Source organism: Sinocyclocheilus anshuiensis, unplaced genomic scaffold (assembly GCF_001515605.1).
Source record: "Sinocyclocheilus anshuiensis isolate Anshui unplaced genomic scaffold, SAMN03320099.WGS_v1.1 scaffold152, whole genome shotgun sequence".
Classification (NCBI taxonomy): domain Eukaryota; kingdom Metazoa; phylum Chordata; class Actinopteri; order Cypriniformes; family Cyprinidae; genus Sinocyclocheilus; species Sinocyclocheilus anshuiensis.
Genome location: NW_015555781.1, coordinates 3,017,750 through 3,037,475, shown reverse-complemented (window position 1 = coordinate 3,037,475; position 19,726 = coordinate 3,017,750). Strand labels below are relative to the sequence as shown.

The window sequence follows — 19,726 nt, the reverse complement described above, 5'->3', positions numbered from 1 at the left end:
ACATATTAATGCATTTAATTCAATCAGTTCACTGTGTGGGATGCAATGTGGTTTAATTATGTGCAACTCAAAAAATGAATGGTAACATTCTAATATATTTATTGATTATTGAGGACATCATGCAATTATGGCATGTCTTGACACCTCAGAGGATATGTAGATATTGATCATAAAATATTGTCAATTTGACTGCAGGCCAATTAAAACTAATATATTGAAACAAAAGGTTAATAATATATTGCATCAAGGGCTTCTCAATAATAATGTTATGAAGTAACAGAAAAAAACATTTTAGTTAAATTACAAGGTTTAGGTATTAGCTCTGGCAGTATTTTTGTGCTTTGGATTTTAGAAAGTGATTGTAACACTAGGGCTTATAATTAAATGCCAGAGCTGAGAACAGAATCAGTCATTGAGGACGTTTAACTACATTCACAACAAATGAGATTATGTGAGAATGTTTTAGAATGTGATAAATATGATGTAAACTACCCCAAATATGAAAGAATGCAAACATAATATGGATAGACACCTATTGACATAATTTACTCAATCGAGTCGATGTAGCTCACTTCTGCCACCTCTTGGTCATGTTTATGATAAGTGCAGGATTTGATTGTTTGCCAACTGAAACAGACAGAGCCTTAGAAATCTGTTAACTGACTGAATTGATGAAGTAGAAAAGGAATTGAAAGAGCGTGTGTGAATTAATGAATTTATTTAATTTATTCATTTAATTAGATTTAATTCATTTAGAAATCCATTAATAGTGAGTCATTTTATGAATTTAAAATATATATATAAACTATTAAAGTTAAATTTTTTTAACATTCTATAAAAGAGACAAAGAATGCCTTTAAGTGCTATTAAAATATGCTGATAAAAATGTATATCTTGGGATATCAATTTACATAAACATGAGCCCAGGGAAAATGTGACAGGGTGGAACAATATAATTTCTTTCCCAGTTCTCATCATGGTTGTGATCTATAAATTGGTAGTAAATAGTAGAAAACATTAAATAAACAGTATTTTCTGTCTCTTTTATATGTGAATGGATATGTTATGCGAATGAAAACTCAAAGTTTTATCCAAGTTATAAGTTAATGTGACTCTACAGATGGGAAAAACCACATCTAATAGATGAAAAGTTTTGGTGTTTGGTGTATTTTTTATTTATTTGTAAATAATTTAAATGGAATGTGTATGACTGGCTAATAGCTATATAGACATGTTAAAATGCACAATCAAAATAGACCATTGTTGGATGAAATTGGGACTTATTTTTGCATTTACAGCTACATTTCATAATTATTGGTGAATTTATGTATCCCAATTTTAAGAATGTAAATTTAGCCATCTCAGCATATACCACCTAGTTTTGATAGCTAATTAATGTTTGTAGTTGTCAGGAATACCCTCTGAGTATCCGGGGAGCAGCATGTGTGTTAGCAGCCTTAATGATCCCCTAATGTGTCCACACATGCTTGAAGTGACACACAACATAGCCATATTATAATCAGTAGATTACAGACAAATGTTTTTTACTTGTCTATTCTTTCTACACAAAAGCTGCTAAACTCTCATTAGCTGATGACGAGAACAATAAGGATTTCTGGTGATTTTACGTTTTAATCTTTACACACACACACTCACATTGATGCATACAGTGGGGGGGGTGAAGGCAGAAAGGGCCTCTTCCAGACCATTTCAGCTTTCTATAGGGTACTAGTCATGAATTTAACAAAATGCATGAACTTACAAACAAAACATACTCTTATTTAAGTTGATATTTCCTTTGGCCCCAACAGGAGCAGCTGTATAAACTGATGACCACTCTGTGCACTGCACTGTGCCAAAAGAGTTGAAACAATCAGGTGATTTTCATCTGTTTTGCATTTTATTATTTTTATTAAAGGAGTAGTTCACCCAAAAATGAATATTTGCTTAAAATGTACTCACCTTCAGGTCATCCAAGATGTAGATGAGTTTTGGAACAGATTTGGACTTGCTCACCAATGGATCCGCTGCAGTGAATGGGTGCCATCAGAATGAGAGTCCAAACAGCACGAGACGATATGACAAATGTTTTTTACTTGTCTATTCTTTCTACACAAAAGCTGCTAAACTCTCATTAGCTGATGACGAGAACAATAAGGATTTCTGGTGATTTTACGTTTTAATCTTTACACACACACACTCACATTGATGCATACACACACACATGTAAATTATACCATTAAAGTAAAATAAAATAAAATAAAAATATATATATATTTTTGAACTAATTTCTGAACTCAATCTGTTTTTTTTTTAATCAAGGGAAAATTTAGATTTCTAGATAGAGTCTAGATTTAATCACTTGTAACAATGTCACGAAGGCAGATCTAACAATTGTTTCTAATTAAATTTTTTTTTTAAGCATAAACCTCACCTAATATTGTTCCATTTATACTCAAAACAAGTAATCACAGCTTGCAGATGGGGTAAGAAAAATAGCTGTAATCTTATGCGATTTTATTTCTTAAGTAAATTAAGTAAAATTAAGTAAACATTTTAAGGATGGTACAATATTTTTGTAACCACCCACATGAGATTTCTAGGTGTAGGTCATGCTGTGTTTCTTTCTACCAACTGTGACTGCAGAAAGTGATTTTGCAAATTAATCAAAATTAGATTCATATGAATTAATAATATACACCAATTGTGAAACCAGCTCTAAAACAGCCATTTATTCATTGTGTGTTATAAATAATACCACTGCTCTGTGTTGAGAACAGAAATGAGCTTTAAAATATCACATATTCCTAGTGGAGAAACTGGTGCCAGCAAGACCGAGAACACCAAAAAGGTCATTCAGTATTTTGTTAAAGTGGGAGCCACTGGAGGGAGGCCAGCTTCAGATTTCAAGGCAAGCAAATGGTTTTGATGTCCTCTCTGTGGAACATCATGCCCTGTTCAATAAGCCAAGGGTTTATACTGAATCATTTACTTATTTTTCCCTGTCCTAAAGGGAAATGCTAAAACCATGAGACACAACAAACAGGTCTTTTTTATCTCCTATATTCCACAAAGGAAACAATGTATAAAACTTGCATAAGTGCACTATAGCAGCATCTACTCAGTTCTTCTGAATCACCTTGTCATTTTATTTGAGGGGAAATTGATCTGAATTTACTTCTAAGCTGGTTGGTGAAGACATCTGGGAGTCAACTGATAGTAATGCACTATTTTAGCACCTTTAAAGCAGCTCTGTATGACACTCATCTTAACTTTGACAATTTACAGTAGCAATTTCCTAAACGTTACTTCCTCACCAATGGATCCGCTGCAGTGAATGGGTGCCATCAGAATGAGAGTCCAAACAGCATGAGACGATATTTTACTGGAGAAAGCAATAGAGGACTCAATGGCTCAGAAACAATGGTTTGAAGTAAAAACATCTTAATGATGGATTAATAAATGGACTGGAGTTGTGTGTATTACTTGTGAATTATTGTGATGTTTTTATCAGCTGTTTCACTGCAGAGGATCCATTGAGCAAGTGATGTGATGCTCGATTCCGTAATTTATTTATTTATTTATTTTAGTAATTTAGCAGCCACTTTTATCCAAAGCAACTTACAAATGAGGACAACAGAAGCAAGGGGAAATTGATCTGAATTTACTTCTAAGCTGGTTGGTGAAGACATCTGGGAGTCAACTGATAGTAATGCACTATTTTAGCACCTTTAAAGCAGCTCTGTATGACACTCATCTTAACTTTGACAATTTACAGTAGCAATTTCCTAAACCCAAAAGCATGGTAGAAAGGTCCAGAGGCCCATTTTGAGCTGGTGCACTATGCTGGAACTATAAGTCTACATTTGAGAAAAGAAGATTTCATGTTGTTGCTAGATTCTCAGCCAAAGAATGTCCCACGTTGATTATATCAACACATCCCAGGTGGGATACAACAAGCAGGATGGCTATACGAAAACAAAGATCCACTGAACGAAACAGTGGTGGGCCTGTTGCAGTCCTCCATGGCTCTTTTAAAACTTTATAAATACTACTTATACACATTTTAAAAATAAAGAAATTAAATAAAAATGACAAATGCACAACATATACCGTAATGCTTGCTGTTCCCGTGAACAAACTCGTGTACGCCTTGGATGGCCTGAGGGTGAGTAAATTTTCAGCACATTTTTATTTTTGGGTGTACTATTCCTTTAACATGTGTCATTATTGCATTTTTATCTTTATTTCTAGTACTCCCTTATTTTATTTTTACTCTGTCTTATGTACATATATGTCCTATGTATAGCTTTTTGTAAACAAAAGTTTTTAAAATGTGCTTTTTAATTATTTACCTACACACATATGAGTTATAGTCCTTAAATTCCCTGAATATAAAACATATGTATTGATATAATATGTTAACCAATGCACATCCATCAAGCAGCATAGATTGTTATTATTTCAATATACGGTCTTGTGTTTACCAGGTGTTTGTGACGCATTCTTAATCCTGCACTTGGCAACTGGCATGTAAAGGCATCCTAGAGGGAATGTGCATTTGCCGAAAGGCTTTCCTAAGAGACTTAGTAGTTTAAGCAGAAGCTGTCCTTGTAAAACAGAAGCTCTTTTTCATATAAAACATGCAAAAATGACAAGACAGAAACACTACATAAAATCCACTGCATATATAATTACACTTACAGGTTTAAAGTAAACCCTTGTATCTCACTATTTCAGAAATGTCTTCACTGCCATTCAGTGAAATGTGAGAAAATTCCTGCAGCTCAAATAAAGTGGAAAAATATATTTCTTGAAGTCTTTCATTTCTATCATTTTTTAAATTTGTTTATATCTTTTCTATTCCTTTCTATCCTGCAGTGTTTTATTTTCAGGTTAAACTTTTACTCCACATGGCTTACATACAGAGCAAGAAGAAGCTCAAAATAAAGGAGCCAAGAGCTGCTCTGGAGAAATCAAGAAAAATGAGAAGATCAAAGAACTTCCAAAGAAAAGGGTGATTCAGCCCTGACCTCAGCAAGTATGTACATGACTGTGTGTCTGAGTGTGCTTTTCATTTTTAATGAAAAAGAACTGCATTTTTACATTCTGAGGAACAAAATATGGCTGCAGATGCTGAGAAGTGCTGCTGATCAAGCAGAAAATCAGCATGAAAGAACGGATATCCAGGATATGAAAGAGCAGTTAGAGAAGGAGAAGAATGTTGTCAATCCTTAAAGTGTTCAAAACTAATGGGCCTGAGAAGAGACTTGGAAGGATAGGAGTCGATTCTGGCAAAGTCAGAAAAGGAAAAACAGGTGAAAGCAATCAAGGTTTTCACTCAAATATGGTTGTAAATTCCCCACACATCTGCTATCATGTGTGAAATCAAGCAAACACGTGTTTTTGATTGACAAATTAAAATAACGTTTCAATGATCTGAAATGATTCAGTTTATTGGCTTACCTGCTGTGGCTCTTTAGGGCCTGGATGACAAAGTGCACAGGAAACCTTAGCCAATGGGATGAATGCATTGCTAAAGCCCAGAAGGAAATACAGATCTAGAGAAGCTTCAGCAGGTAAAGAAGCCATCACTGGTTTAGAATTGAAGCTGTTATTACTAGAAAAGAAAATCCAAAGATACATGCAGCCACTCTGGAGAAGGTCAAGCAGCACAGACTTGGAAGATCTCACCATTAAACTGAAGAAGATAATGGCTGCTCATTTTGGGGGGTACCAGTTGAATATATGCTTTACAAAAGTGATTAAAATGATTGCTTAAAAAAAAAAATTTGTCTTTTTCTTTATTTATTCCTTCCCTTTCTAGCTTGTACTTATTTGAACAATGCCTGAAACATGGTATTACAAGCACTTCCATGTGTCTGTTTGCCTCTTTAAGAAGAATCGCTTTATGTATTCCCCAGTTGTAAGCTGCTTTGGATAAAAGCGTCTGCAAAATGACTAAATGTAAATGCTTAGATTTGGCTGCGCTAGTTCTGGAAAAGACGCAGTGTGACTATTACAGAATGGAGTCCACAATGTGAGGAGCTGCAGACAGACCTTGAAATTTGTCAGAAGGCATGTCGTCAGATGACACAGATATACAAGCTCTGAGGCATTCCTTGATCATTTGGAATCCATTAGAAAAGATAAAAAGTAATTTCTAGTATTGCAGGCTCTCAGTGAATTTTTAAAACTCCTTATACAAACATTAACTAGTATCAGTGACAATTGAACTAAATGTCAAAATACATGAAATATGAGTTTCTTATTACATTTGACCTTTTTTTCAACATCAGTGTAACCTTTTTTTCAAAACTGAGAAGGAAAAAACATCAGAGTACAACAGAATTCCTCTAAGCTAGCCCGGAGGAAGAGGTCAGAGGTCGCGCTGAAGCTCTGAAGACCAAGAAGAAAATGGAGGCAGACGTGAATAAAATGGAGATCCAGCTAGACAATAGCACCAAGAACAATAGTGACCTTCAAGAGACTGTAACAGCAGATCTAAGTACATCAGAATTGTTATCATTATTTTTTAATCAACTTTGGTCCCACTTGAGTATGAAATAGTTTTTTTTTTTATAAACATTTTTTTATGAGCTATTTAACCTGCAGAAACGTCATCTCGAACCAGATGGTGACTGAAATCAAGGATGTGTGCAGTGGGTAAAAGCCTCTAAACCTGCTGGGAAACTTGTTGAGCAAGAACTGGTGGACAACACTGAGTATCATAATAAGCTCAATGTGTATGCATATCAGCTCAGTTGCGGATAAATGCTTAATAAAGTGAAAAATAGAACCTCTGTTTGATTGTTTTTTTGATCTGTGGGAAAGAGGAAATGGGAAATGGACAGCTTATTGAGGTAGCAAACAGGATCCAGAATTGTAATTTGAAATTTTAATTTAACAAAGTAAAATTAAAATGAATGCAATTTAAAGAAAATAAAGGATGTGGAATTGTAATTTGAAGTTTGAATTTAACAAAGTCAAATTAAAAATCAATGCAATTTAAAGAAATGCATTACCTAATATTAAAAACCTTGAAATGCCAGCTGTAGAATTTGGTATTTAATTTATAGACTTTTTGAAGTTTGGAGTCAGTAAGGTGTTTTCAAAATGCATTTGAAGTCTCTAATGCTCATCAAAAATGTGATGTCAAAGCTACATTTTCAGCATCATTACTCCAGTCGTCAGTGTCACATGATCCTTCAGAAATCATTCTAATATACTGATTTGCTGCTCAACAAACGTTTCTTCTTATTATGAATGTTGAAATTAGTTGTGCTGCTTCATATTTTTTGGTGGAAACTTTTTTGTGTGTTTTTTTTTTAGGATTCTTTGATTAATTTATTTGACAGAAATATTTTGTAACAATGTAAACATCTTTGCTTTCCCCTTTTTTTTTTTTTTACCAATTTGACGCAGAATAAAAGTATTAATTTATTAAAAAAAAAAATACTGACCACAAGCTTTTATATGGTAGTGTAGCCCAAATAAATATATGTAATATTTAACATTTTGCCCAGCATCTGCTGACAACTAATTTGGCCTTGGTTATACTGTAGAATTGTCAAAGTGGCAGAATTCATCCCACATGAAACAAAATCAGTGAGAGCAATGTACAAGAAAAAGACTAAGAGGGAGAAGTGGTCTTTCGAACAACACACTATAATATTGCACCGATATATTAAGGACTAGTCCTTATCAGAGATATAATAATATGATTAATCTTATCCCGCCTAAGATTAAAAGTTGCACACTCCTGTGAACCCTGACCTGCTCGTACACTCCCAGCCAAGCCCTCACTATTGTCTCCTGAATGACTTGCTCTGCGAGTGCACACGGACACGCCCACCGTTTGCCGTGCGTACGCATGCGCGCTGAACTGTGTGCCATTTCCTGGATTCCTTGACAGGCCGAAATCAGGGAGCGAGAAGAGCCGTCGGAGTGAATTCGTGTCGACTGTCCAGAGTCCGCGAATTCAAGTCCGTCCACCAAGTGAACATCCGAGAGCGAACATCCTTACGAACATTCCCACAAGAAGCGGAGCATCAGTTCAGGTAAATGAGGCCCGTGTCATGCCTTTTTCCGACAGCAGGGAGCGGACTCAACCGGCATCTTGAGCAAGGCCTTCCTGATCCTCAAATGTAACCACGAACATTTCTGTAACTTCACTCGCGTTATAACAGTGTTTACGGATGTATAAGGTCCTACAGACCTTTATCTTTAAACCCGGAATCTATTTTCCAGCTTTCTGCGTAATTTTACTTGAATTTGATCTGTTTTTCGCGTTAGCTGTCGGCTAATGTAGCAGGCAGGCATCTCGCGAACAGAAGCCTGCGGCATCAGATATTGATCTTCTGCCTCACCCACGCCCTAAAATCGGGAATTGACAGCCGTCACCTGGGTTTGCCGGTTGAACAGGCGACTTTTACTTTAGTATATGATTACAAAAGAAAAACAGTGCCGATTTAGTCGGAGACTTAGACTGATGGATGTGATTAAGCCCCGGCTTGCCAGTTTGTCAGTGCTGGTTTTCATTGTTTTTGACACTCAAGAAGCCATTTACAACTAAATCCAGAGTGCATGATTATCCATGATTGCGAATTATGAATTATTAAACTCAAAATAAGCAGTTCAGTAAGCATGTAATTAATGTCGATACACTTGGGTTTCCACACAAAATGTGCCCAGTTAGTTCCTATATGTGTTCTCTGCAAAGAAAATAGTTCAAAAAGAAGCCAAAACAGCAAGCTTTGCGTGTTACCAATCAAATCCGGACTGGATCAGCCTGTATGAGTGGAGAGGACCTCCTAGTGTTTGAAATCACTCCTGCACAATCACACTAGTGAGAGAAACCCAACATGTATTTGTCTTGGCAGCTGGGAAAAGTTCACAGTGTTGTTATACTAAATTCCTCATTATTAAGTCACTTGGGATAAACCCATCTGCTAAATGAATAAATGTAAATATCAAAACTACTTGAATACAAGTTAAATCAATCAGTATAATCGAAGATATAGTATTACTGGCATATCAGTCAAACATGATTGTGTTTCTTTTCAGGCAGAGGTGCAACTTATTTGAAGACAATGTCACTCCACCAGTTTTTGTTGGAACCCATCACATGCCATGCATGGAACCGGGACAGGACCCGTAAGAAAGATTTTCATTGTCATTTATTCGTTGATGGTGCCTGCATCCATGATTTTATCATTTCTGAACCAATGCCTCATTCTCACGTATTGTTTCTCAATTACAGAAATTGCTATCAGTCCAAACAATCACGAAGTCCATATATACAAGAAAAGTGGGAATCAGTGGGTGAAAGCTCACGAATTAAAAGAACACAATGGGCACATCACAGGTAAAAACTCCCTGTAAACTGAATTTCAAACATGAATGTTACATTTCTTAAATTCCTCACATTATGTTGAAATGGGCAGTTGACCGTTATTTTGTTGTTGTTTTCCAGGCATTGATTGGGCTCCTAAAAGTGATCGTATTGTGACCTGTGGAGCTGACCGTAATGCTTATGTATGGAGTCAGAAAGACGGCGTGTGGAAACCCACCCTTGTTATTCTCAGGATCAACCGTGCTGCCACGTTTGTGAAATGGTCTCCGCTGGAGAACAAGTTTGCAGTGGGGAGTGGAGCGCGACTCATATCCGTTTGCTACTTTGAGTCTGAAAATGATTGGTAGGGCACAGTTGATATGTTGGGCTACACTGATTGATTTATCTCTCAGGTCTTATAACTGTATATATAATTTTTTTTTATTTTTTAGGTGGGTTAGTAAACACATCAAGAAGCCCATCCGTTCAACTGTCCTCAGTTTAGACTGGCATCCAAATAATGTGCTTCTGGCAGCTGGGTCATGTGACTTCAAATGCAGGTGAGTCTGCATATTGAAGCTTGTTAACCTTCAATGTAAATGTCTGTAGCACTGAAAAACTTTTTGTTAGCACTCTGAATCATATTTGCATGTTTGTTTCTCAGGGTATTCTCTGCGTACATCAAGGAGGTGGATGAGAAACCAGCTCCAACCCCATGGGGGTCCAAGATGCCCTTTGGGCAGGTGATGGCAGAGTTTGGCGGGGCAGGAAGTGGAGGATGGGTTCACAGCATCTGTTTCTCAGCCAGTGGGAACAGACTGGCTTGGGTCAGCCATGACAGCACCGTCACTGTAGTGGACCCCACAATAAGCTCAACGTGAGTATTGGAAATGGTTGGTGTGTTTAGAAAAAACTGCTTATGATTTGTGGATAGAGACTTTTTGTAATCCATCATGCTCGTTAATGACTAATAGCACACTTCTGTTTTGCAGGCCAAGTCAGTTGAAGACAGAATACCTTGCCCTTCTGAGTGTGACTTTTGTTTCTGAGAACAACATTGTGGCAGCAGTAAGAACCTTTAAGTTTTTTCATTGGTTGAAACATGTTTGTTTTTGCTGTACTTTAGAGGCGATTGCCTTTTTGGGAACTAATCTAGAGTATTTTCCGTCAGGGTCACGATTGCTGCCCTATGCTGTTCAGTTTTGATGATGGTGGAACCTTGACCTTCATATCCAAGTTGGACATTCCAAAGCAGAGCATCCAGCGCAACATTTCTGCCATGGAGCGCTTCCGCAACATGGACAAGAGGGCCACCACTGAGGACCGCAATAGCACCCTAGAAACCCTGCATCAAAACAGCATCACGTAGGGCGAAAATTATATATACACTACCAAATTGTAAATTTTGTCATTGGTAAGACATTTTTTTCCAAAAGAAATTAATTCAATCAATCAAAAATGACAGTAAAGACATTTACAAAGTTGCTAAATATTTATTTTTTCAAATAAATGCTGTTCTTTTGAACTTCCTATTCATCAGAAAATCCTGAAAAAGTGTATCATGGTTTCCACAAATATATTAAGCAGCACAACACTGAGGATTATAAGAAATGTTACTTACTTAAGCTGCAAATCAGCATATTAGAATGATTTATAGGGATCATGTGACACTGAAGACTGGAGTAATGATGCTGAAAGTTCAGCTTTGCTATCAGAATAATAAATCATTTCAAAACATTAGTAGTTTCACAATATTACTGTGTTTACTGTATAGATCAAATAAATGCAGCCTTTGTGAGCATGAGACTTTCAAAAATATTTAAATTCTTACCCCTAACTTTGTATATGAATTATCATTTGTGCACAATTATTTATCATTTTTAATTTTAACTTTGCAGCCAAGTGTCTGTATATGAAGGAGACAAAAGAGATTGTCGCAAATTCTGCACTACAGGAATTGACGGAGCAATGACCATATGGGATTTCAAGGTTTGTATTTAATTCTTTCGAAACTATGCCAAACATCAACTTCCCTTGAGTCACAGTTAACCAGAATTATGACCATGTTTACTTAATTCTTTCCACAGACCTTAGAGTCTTCAATCCAAGGCCTGCGGATCATGTAATACTCACACGAACTAGCATGACACAGCACAAGCAATGCAGCTTGAAGACTAACAAGGAGATTTCCGATAACACTTCTGAACGTTTTTAAATAATAATAATAATAATAAAAAAAAAAGCACTGAGCAATGGTGTGAACTGATGTGACACTCTTAAAAATGGAAAAACACTAATGGAAAAAGGGGTTAGGATCTTTGTTTTCTTTTTGTTTTGTTTTTTAAGAAAAAAAAAATGCCAAAGCTGGCACCCCAGCAGTGTGTGATGGTTGATCAAAATGTTCTGGGTCTCCAGGGGAATCGGAGAGAAGTTAAATTAAAAGGATAATTTTATGTAAATGGTCTGCTAGAAATAAATGATGTATACTACACACCATTTGCAAATGTCGTCTCTTTCTGTTTGATTCAATGCCTTTGTCACTTAGATTGGTTGCTTTCCATGCTAACAGGAAACATCTAGGCTGTCAAATGCTATTAGATAGACACAGCTCTCAGATTGCAACCCAAGGTTGGGTTATACAGTTTTTTTTTTTTTTTTAAAGTAACAGCTCTTGTAAATTATTACAGTGCACATAAATATTCATTCGAAAACGTTAGTGACCATAAATCAGCTTTGCAGACGGAGTCTTTAAAAAAAACATGCAACCTTAGAGAATGTGAAGGGGAGTTGAACTGCAAACCCTCCTAACCAGCAGACAGCCGCCCACACAAGGAAGTGGTTATATGTTTCTAACAGGGAAGGGGAAGTAGTGCATATTTGGAGAGAATAACGGCTAAGGAAATACTCTAGTTCATTCAGAGCAAAGCCAGCGTTTGTGTTGACTGCTCAGAGTCCACGAACTCGGGATTCTGTTGCAGACTTTGTCAATTCCCCCCACATCTCTCAGTTTTTACGGTTTCCCGGGTAAGTAGAAAAAACATGGTTTTGTTTATCTGAATTTGGAAGATTTTTTTTTTCCAGATGTGAAGAAATCTGTAGATGCGGAATGCTGGCGTTTGTACCTCACTTAACATGCACTAACATGCAGAATGACAACTAGAAAGTATGTTTCAGTATTTCTGACTTTCTAGCTGTAGCGAGAGATTTTACATGGTCTGCCTGGCACTTGAAACAAATTGCTGCAATTTGCAAAAACTCCCTCCGTTATGTTTTAAACGGAAACTATGATAGACAGTTGGAGGTGTTTTATGTGTTTTTCTTGTAAGTGGAGTATCTGGCTTTGTCGCATTCCCTTCTGGTCTGGTTTTAATTTACTTCAGACACTGAGGAAAATAATAATACTTGCTGTTACAAATGCAAAACCATTTTAGTTTTAAGTATGACTAAGGCAGAAATAAGTCAAAAACCCGGAAAGAAAATGAACAAGAATTTAAATAGGAAGTTCAAAGCTTCTCCATTTAAGTGACATGCCTTTACGGAAGTGAACGAGCTGTCATGTTGCAGTAGTTTGATAAAACATTGTTTTTACCAGTTCATCTCAAAATTACTTCAAATTGAATTTGCAGGAAGAAGCAGCCATGTCTTATCACAGCTTTCTTCTTGAACCTATCAGCTGCCATGCCTGGAACAAGGACCGAACTCGTAAGTTCTCATACTTGCAGCATCTCTTAGTCTTTGGAGCAGTTCCCAGTGTCTAGGGCTAAAGATAGCCTATTCTTCATCATCTGAACTGTGTATTCATGTGGGAGCATCACTGCTGAATACACAAATGATTGTCTCCTAAGCTCATTTGATCATGAATCAAATACATCTTTTGAGGATTTTTCTGAAGAGAGTTGAGTTGAGATTTGAACTGTGAACTGATTTTCATGAACTAATGTTTAACATTTCCTCACAGAGATGGTCTTCTTACCCATATTATGTGAATTTGAACATTTATTAGAGTTTTAAATCGTCTTGTGAACCACAACCCATCAAGCTCCTTACTGAATGTCTACATTGTTCTGCTGAAACCTACATTTTGGATGAAAAGCTGCATATCCTTCTGCAAACGTGACCCTGGACCACAAAACCAGTCATAAGGGTAAATTTTTCGAAATTGAGATTTATATATCATCTGAAAGCTGAACAAATAACCTTTCCATTGATGTATGGTTTGTTAGGATAGGACAATATTTGACTAATAGAATCTGAGGGTGCAAAAAAATCTAAATATTGAGAAAATCGCCTTTAAAGTTGTCCAAATGAAGTTCTTAGCAATGCATATTACTAATCAAAAATTAAGTTTTAATATATTTACAGTAGGAAATTTACAAAATATCTCCATGGAACATGATCTTTACTTAATACCCTAATGATTTTTGGCATAAAAGAAAAATCGATAATTTGGACCCATACAATGTTTTTTTGGCTATTGCTACAAATATACCCCAGCGACTTAAGACTGGTTTTGTGGTCCAGGGTCACAAATGTACAAATACATACATTATCATGCATGCCACATGTGCACTTGTTTTTGTGTGGTTTATGATGCCAGTTAGAATCCTTCTGCATCAAAAGCTAAAGCTGCAGTCCGTAACTTTTTTTGTGTTCAAAATTTACAAAATGTATATAATAAGCGAGTACACCATGAATTCATTTTCCAAACCGTGTTTTGGCTTGTCTTGAATCACTACGGTACACCTATAATACGTGTTTATATGCGAATTATTTTAGACTGGTTCGGGTAGGTACCGCTGCAGAGTATCCCAGTACCTGTGTAATTCCTCATAGACATAAACAGAGAGAAGTAGCTCCGGCTACAATGTTCTCCCGCAAGACGCACGCAGTTCTTTTTATTAACCACTAGAGCGCCAAAAGTTACGTGTCTATTTGTTTATTTTGAATACGCGCCCTCTAGCGGCGAAAATTACATATTGTGCCTTTAAGTGCTCTCAAAAACCCAAATCAAGACGATTTAATTAAGAGTTTAAAAACACGTCTTAAAAGAGCAAAATATAAATGTCAAAGTTGTGTCTTTTCACTGCTGCCGCTCTGCTTTTCTTTTCATGCTGATGAGAGAAGCAGTAATGACTAATTCCCCCCAGACTTCCTGTTTTACCATGAATGTGTAATTCCTCATAGACATAAACAGAGAGAAGTAGCTCCGGCTACAATGTTCTCCCGCAAGACGCACGCAGTTCTTTTTATTAACCACTAGAGCGCCAAAAGTTACGGACTGCTTTAAAGGCACAATATGTAAGATTTTTTTTATTAAAATATCCAAAAACCACTAGAACAGTGTTGTATATTTTGCTGACTTGTGTACTTCATGCTGATGAGAGAAGCAGTAATGACTAATTCCCCCCAGACTTCCTGTTTTACCATGAATGGTGCTTTGTTGCTGATGCCGTACGTCTTCAGCAGACCACAGAGCAACAGCAGGGAAACGAGACAGCTGAGAAAGACTTTTAGGTTTAACTGCTGCTGTTAAAAACATAGCTCACCTATAAAAAATGTGAGAGCACTTCTGCTGTGGCGGAAAATAGATGCTGTGTCAGAATCCTGCATTGGGTCTGTTCCCAATCTCCATGCTTGCGGCCTTTGCACTTGACCATTTGCTACGTATGTGACATACTTCCAATATTAGGCCCAAGTGTTCATGTTGATGTTTAGACTATAAGTACTGTATATGTAGAACTTTTGATTACCTGATGGGACACACTTACAGCACGGTGCTGTAAAAATGCAAGTAAACATTTTACAGAGCTTAATTAGATTTTTGAATACTTTGCACTTAAACTTATTAATGTATGTTCAGTAGTCCCTATGTAAGAGATGACAATTTAATTCTAGTGCTACTAATTAAGATATAAAAAACAGTTGAAAATGTTTTACAAATTACATATCTCTGCACCAATAAAATAAACACTCTACATTTTACAATCAAATTATGTTTTATCTAATTCAGGGGTTCCCAACCTCATTCCTGGAGCCCCCCAACACTGCATATTTTCCATGTCTCCTAAATCAAACACACCTGATTCAGATAGTCAGCTCATTTTCCTCGACATCTCGCAAATGATGTGGTACACTTCATCAATCAAATACTAGTTCGAAGCAGTGTGGGTATTGGGACAGGCCTATTTTCTTTTAAAACAATATTCTGCAGAAACATACTGTGTTTGCAGGCTTAAACTCAATTCTTAAGAATTTGTAAATATGCTTTTACATTTTCTGAAGAAAACATGAGCGATGCCTGCCATAATGTTAGAGAGTTACAGGTGGTTGCCAGGGTGTTTTTGCTATGCAGTTCCTAAGGTGTTTTGAGTAGTTTTTAGTGTGTTGCTACGTGGTTGCTAGGGTGTTTTGAGTAGTTTTTCATTGCTCCAAAAGAGCAAAGTGAGGTCCATTTTAATGATAGTCTATGGGATTTTTTTCACCTATTTTTTTTTTTTTACAGCAGACCAAAATATATCCCACCATCATAAATCCAACCTCTCCTCAACAATCCACACAGTTTTAGGGATATTATTCATCATTTTAATTATTTTAGCCACAGGAAGTGGCACTAATAAACCTTGAATAAACAAGTACTTACTAATAACATATTTAGGCTGTTATCCAGCGCATAAAGCCAAAGTATTTTTTGTCCTTGTGTTGAATATTTTATACACTGGATTCCTGTTTTCTTTAGAAATTGCACTGTGTCCTAATAACCATGAAGTCCATATCTACAAGAAGGACGGAAACAACTGGAGCAAAATCCATGTGCTGAAGGAGCACAATGGTCAAGTAACTGGTAAGTCTAGAAGGTTCACCTGACCTACACAGAGCATTACTGTGACAACATCATCTCATGCAGGCCATTTCTTCATCACCCAGGCATTGATTGGGCCCCAGAGAGCAATCGCATTGTGACCTGCGGTACTGACCGTAATGCGTACGTCTGGACCCTAAAGGGAGATGTATGGAAGCCCACCCTGGTCATTCTGAGGATCAACCGTGCCGCCCGTTGTGTGAAATGGTCTCCTAAAGAAAACAAGTTTGCAGTGGGCAGTGGCTCACGTCTGATCTCAGTCTGCTATTTTGAGCAGGATAATGACTGGTGAGTATCAGACAGGAGAAATGGATAGTGAGCTTTTTCTGGCAGAAATGCTAATCTATTTATGTTATGAGGCAGATGGGCTCTCTGTTATTTTTTAATGGCACGGTTTAAAGCAGTGTTTGGAATGACATGACTAGAAATGCACAGCAGAGGATGCTGGTACTCACCAACCGTGTTGAAACTTGATTCGTCAGTCGATTCGTCACTTTCAGACACTTCCATGTGCAGCAATGCTGGATTACAGATTACACGTTACACATTAACTCATGTGATGAGCCGCAAGTGACCATATTTAACTCGAAATATTCAAGCTATTGCGCTGTTGGTGTGAATTCCAGAATAGCTCTTTTGGTCGTAGGCAATCATAATCTTGCTGATAGACAAACAGCGTGAATGTGATTTTGCTTTAATACAATAAAGTAGTTCAATAAACAATACGTTAATACTGAATAACTTTTTAGACACAAGTTTCTATTTCGTTGGCGGAGGGAGAATAGACAAACAAAGGCACAGCAGAATCTGCCTATCAACACATTTGGTGGCATTGCTAAACGAACCTACCTTTATTAAGGAATCGGTTTAATGAATGATTCTATGACTCACTCACTTGTTTCATTCCTGAATGAGTCAGTGTTTTTGAATGAATCAGTTGAATTACATACAGCTACTTGTTTAGTTACTGAATTAATCCTTTTTTTTTTTAATAATCAGTTAAGTTAATGGCTAATGACTCACTCAATCATATGTGCTGAATTCGGAACTCCATACTAGCATACTACTCTTATTATTTCTACCATGCAAAGATATGGTAAAAGTATTAAGATGGTTGGTATGCGGTTCTGAATTCAGCAGCAATCACTTGTTTAGTTCCTGGAAGAATCTGCAACCTTCTAATTGGGAAGCACCCAGTGGTTTTGAGTGAATTAGATAAATGAATGATTCAATGACTCACTTGTAAAGTCACTTGTCACCACCTACTGGCGAAACTAAGCAACCTGCAGAAATCACGGAAAAATACTACCCTTACGAAAATTAACCATGGTTTTACTACAAATAAAACCAAAAAACCATGGTTACTATAGTTAAACCATGGTAACCACAAATTAACAATGGTTTTGCTACACTAACCATAGTTTAACCATGGTATTTGTAGTAAAACTTGTAATCAATACGCCAAAAAAACATGGTTACTACACTTTTACTGTAGTAAAACCATGGTTAATTTTCGTAAGGGTAGTGAAAAATCCCAGTGCTGTTTGACTGTTATACCAACAATTCGAGGACCAAAACTATCAAATGTTGTATTATGAACTACATCTTATGATTTCAGCAGACATTAGTTACTGTCAAATAATACAAACTAATCAATTGTTTTTATTGGGTGTATCTAAGATGCTTAAAGTTATTTTTTTATTATGCTAGGTGGGTGTGCAAACACATTAAGAAGCCCATCCGCTCTACCATCCTTTGTTTGGACTGGCACCCCAATAACGTCCTTTTAGCAGCTGGATCATGTGACTTTAAATGCAGGTTAGTTAAATCTTATTTGCATTATTATGTCTCTTTTATGAATGTGACTGTTATTTGAACTTCCTATTTGTTAAATCCCCATCCAGGATCTTTTCTGCTTACATAAAGGAAGTAGAAGAGAAGCCTGCTCCAACAGCATGGGGCTCTAAAATGCCCTTTGGAGAGGTCATGTTCGAATCTACTGGAACTTCAGGTTGGGTGCACGGCGTCTGTTTCTCGGACAGCGGGAATCGTGTGGCCTGGGCCAGCCATGACAGCACCGTGGCAGTGGCTGAGGGAGGAAAGACTGCTGTGTGAGTATTGCCTTTCAAATCTGGCCCTGCACGCACTTGCCTTTAAAAATCATTAAAAAATCTAATTTACCAAATCATTTCGTTTCATCTTGCCAGCTGCGCCAGTCTGACTTCAGAAACCTTGCCTCTTCTGTGTGTAACTTTCATTACTGAGAACAGTCTAGTGGCAGCTGTAAGTATCTTCAGATGTCAGGCCTTGATGCAAAAGTAATCTGTTTAGATTGTCCCCTCATTTTCATATATTTTTCAGGGCCATGACTGCTACCCTGTGTTGTTTGTCTATGATTCGAACAAAGCAGCCATGTCATTTGGAGGAAAACTCGACGTACCCAAACAGAGTGCTCAGAAGGGCATGACAGCCAGAGAACGCTTCCAGAACCTGGATAAGAAAGCCACCACGGACAGCAAAGAAGCTGTCCTGGAGTCTGTGCACAAGAACAGCATCAGGTACGGCCTATTTTTTGTCTTTCAGCCTCATTCCTTTATGTTAAAAGTTTGTAATTTCTGATCCACTGTGGCATTACAAATAAGTTTCAAACACTTCCTGTCTTTTATTGGTGAAACAAATAGCTCCGCCCCCAAAATCACAAGATGGAGGGAGCCAATGTTGAAATGCCCCACCCAGCATGAAATAAACAGATTGCAATTCAGTTTGCTGCCTCTAGTGATGCTGAAAATGCTTCAACTTGAAACATTAATATACAACAATAGACATTTTGATGTTTGATATATATATATTTTTTTTTTATCACTTTTTAGCCAAATCTCAATTCTTAATGGGGGAAAAGCACAGTGTGCCAAATTCTGCACCACTGGTATGGATGGAGGCATGGCTATTTGGGATGTAAAGGTACTTGTTTAACTTTTGTGAATTTCATAATTATTCGTTAGCAGTAGTCAAAAATGCAAAGTGCATAAAGATGACTATAATTATTTTGTTAATTCTGTTTCAGACCCTTGAATCTGCAATGAAGGACCTCAAGATTGTCTAGACATTGCAGACATCAGAACAAAATGTCTGCCGTTCATATTGCTTGCCTTTTTGCAATCTCTCTCTATTTTTTAATGCAGTTGTCTATACATTTCCAAGATTATGTTTTGATTAAGTGTTAGTGGTTTACGGGTTTTATACTGAAAAAATGTAGGAAACTGGTTCTGGATGAACCAAAAACTGAATTTCATCTGAATTTATATGCTGGTCATAGATTGCTTTTCTTTAATTAGTGCAGGTACCTTGCATTGGATTTTTAATAAACTACAACTGAAACTAATAAAATAAAAATTATTACTTGCTGAGGTTTAACATGCTGAATATTTCCTGTGTTAACCCAATAATTTCAATGCAATTCTATGTAATATTTATGAGATGTATAATGAACATAAAAGATCAGTACACCATTCTCTACACTGAATTTAAAAAGG

The 19,726-nt window shown here is 36.8% G+C and overlaps 2 protein-coding genes across 3 annotated transcripts; both read left to right on the top strand.

Annotated features, from left to right (window-relative positions):
• The first annotated feature begins 7,847 nt into the window (after positions 1–7,847).
• On the top strand, positions 7,848–11,825 carry LOC107674705 (actin-related protein 2/3 complex subunit 1A-like). The gene is made up of 10 exons (XM_016468784.1): positions 7,848–8,060; positions 9,067–9,156; positions 9,263–9,367; positions 9,476–9,698; positions 9,787–9,894; positions 9,999–10,211; positions 10,327–10,402; positions 10,506–10,699; positions 11,233–11,323; positions 11,422–11,825. The coding sequence occupies exons 2-10, from the start codon at positions 9,093–9,095 to the stop codon at positions 11,458–11,460; spliced, it is 1,113 nt and encodes a 370-aa protein (XP_016324270.1). The 5' UTR covers positions 7,848–8,060; positions 9,067–9,092; the 3' UTR covers positions 11,461–11,825.
• A 290-nt stretch (positions 11,826–12,115) lies between these two features.
• Positions 12,116–19,609, top strand: LOC107674599 (actin-related protein 2/3 complex subunit 1B-like). Of its 2 annotated transcripts, XM_016468620.1 has the most exons (10): positions 12,119–12,358; positions 12,961–13,036; positions 16,071–16,175; positions 16,259–16,481; positions 17,904–18,011; positions 18,098–18,304; positions 18,401–18,476; positions 18,555–18,751; positions 19,064–19,154; positions 19,258–19,609. In XM_016468620.1, exons 2-10 carry the CDS (start codon positions 12,973–12,975, stop codon positions 19,294–19,296), a joined length of 1,110 nt encoding a protein of 369 aa, XP_016324106.1. In that variant the 5' UTR covers positions 12,119–12,358; positions 12,961–12,972; the 3' UTR covers positions 19,297–19,609. The 2 variants fall into 2 exon arrangements, with proteins under 2 accessions (XP_016324105.1, XP_016324106.1); XM_016468619.1 differs by lacking the exons at positions 19,064–19,154; positions 19,258–19,609 and adding an exon at positions 18,875–19,056 and having other exon boundaries at positions 12,116–12,358.
• The last annotated feature ends 117 nt before the right edge of the window (positions 19,610–19,726 follow it).

Coding starts and splice junctions, on each gene's coding strand:
- LOC107674705 (XM_016468784.1), top strand. CDS start 9,093: ATGTCACTCCACCAGTTTTTGTTGGAACCCATCACATGCCATGCATGG. Junction 9,368..9,475: donor ACACAATGGGCACATCACAG/GTAAAAACTCCC, acceptor GTTGTTTTCCAG/GCATTGATTGGGCTCCTAAA. Junction 10,700..11,232: donor CTGCATCAAAACAGCATCAC/GTAGGGCGAAAA, acceptor TTAACTTTGCAG/CCAAGTGTCTGTATATGAAG.
- LOC107674599 (XM_016468619.1), top strand. CDS start 12,973: ATGTCTTATCACAGCTTTCTTCTTGAACCTATCAGCTGCCATGCCTGG. Junction 18,012..18,097: donor TCATGTGACTTTAAATGCAG/GTTAGTTAAATC, acceptor ATCCCCATCCAG/GATCTTTTCTGCTTACATAA. Junction 18,477..18,554: donor AGAACAGTCTAGTGGCAGCT/GTAAGTATCTTC, acceptor TATATTTTTCAG/GGCCATGACTGCTACCCTGT.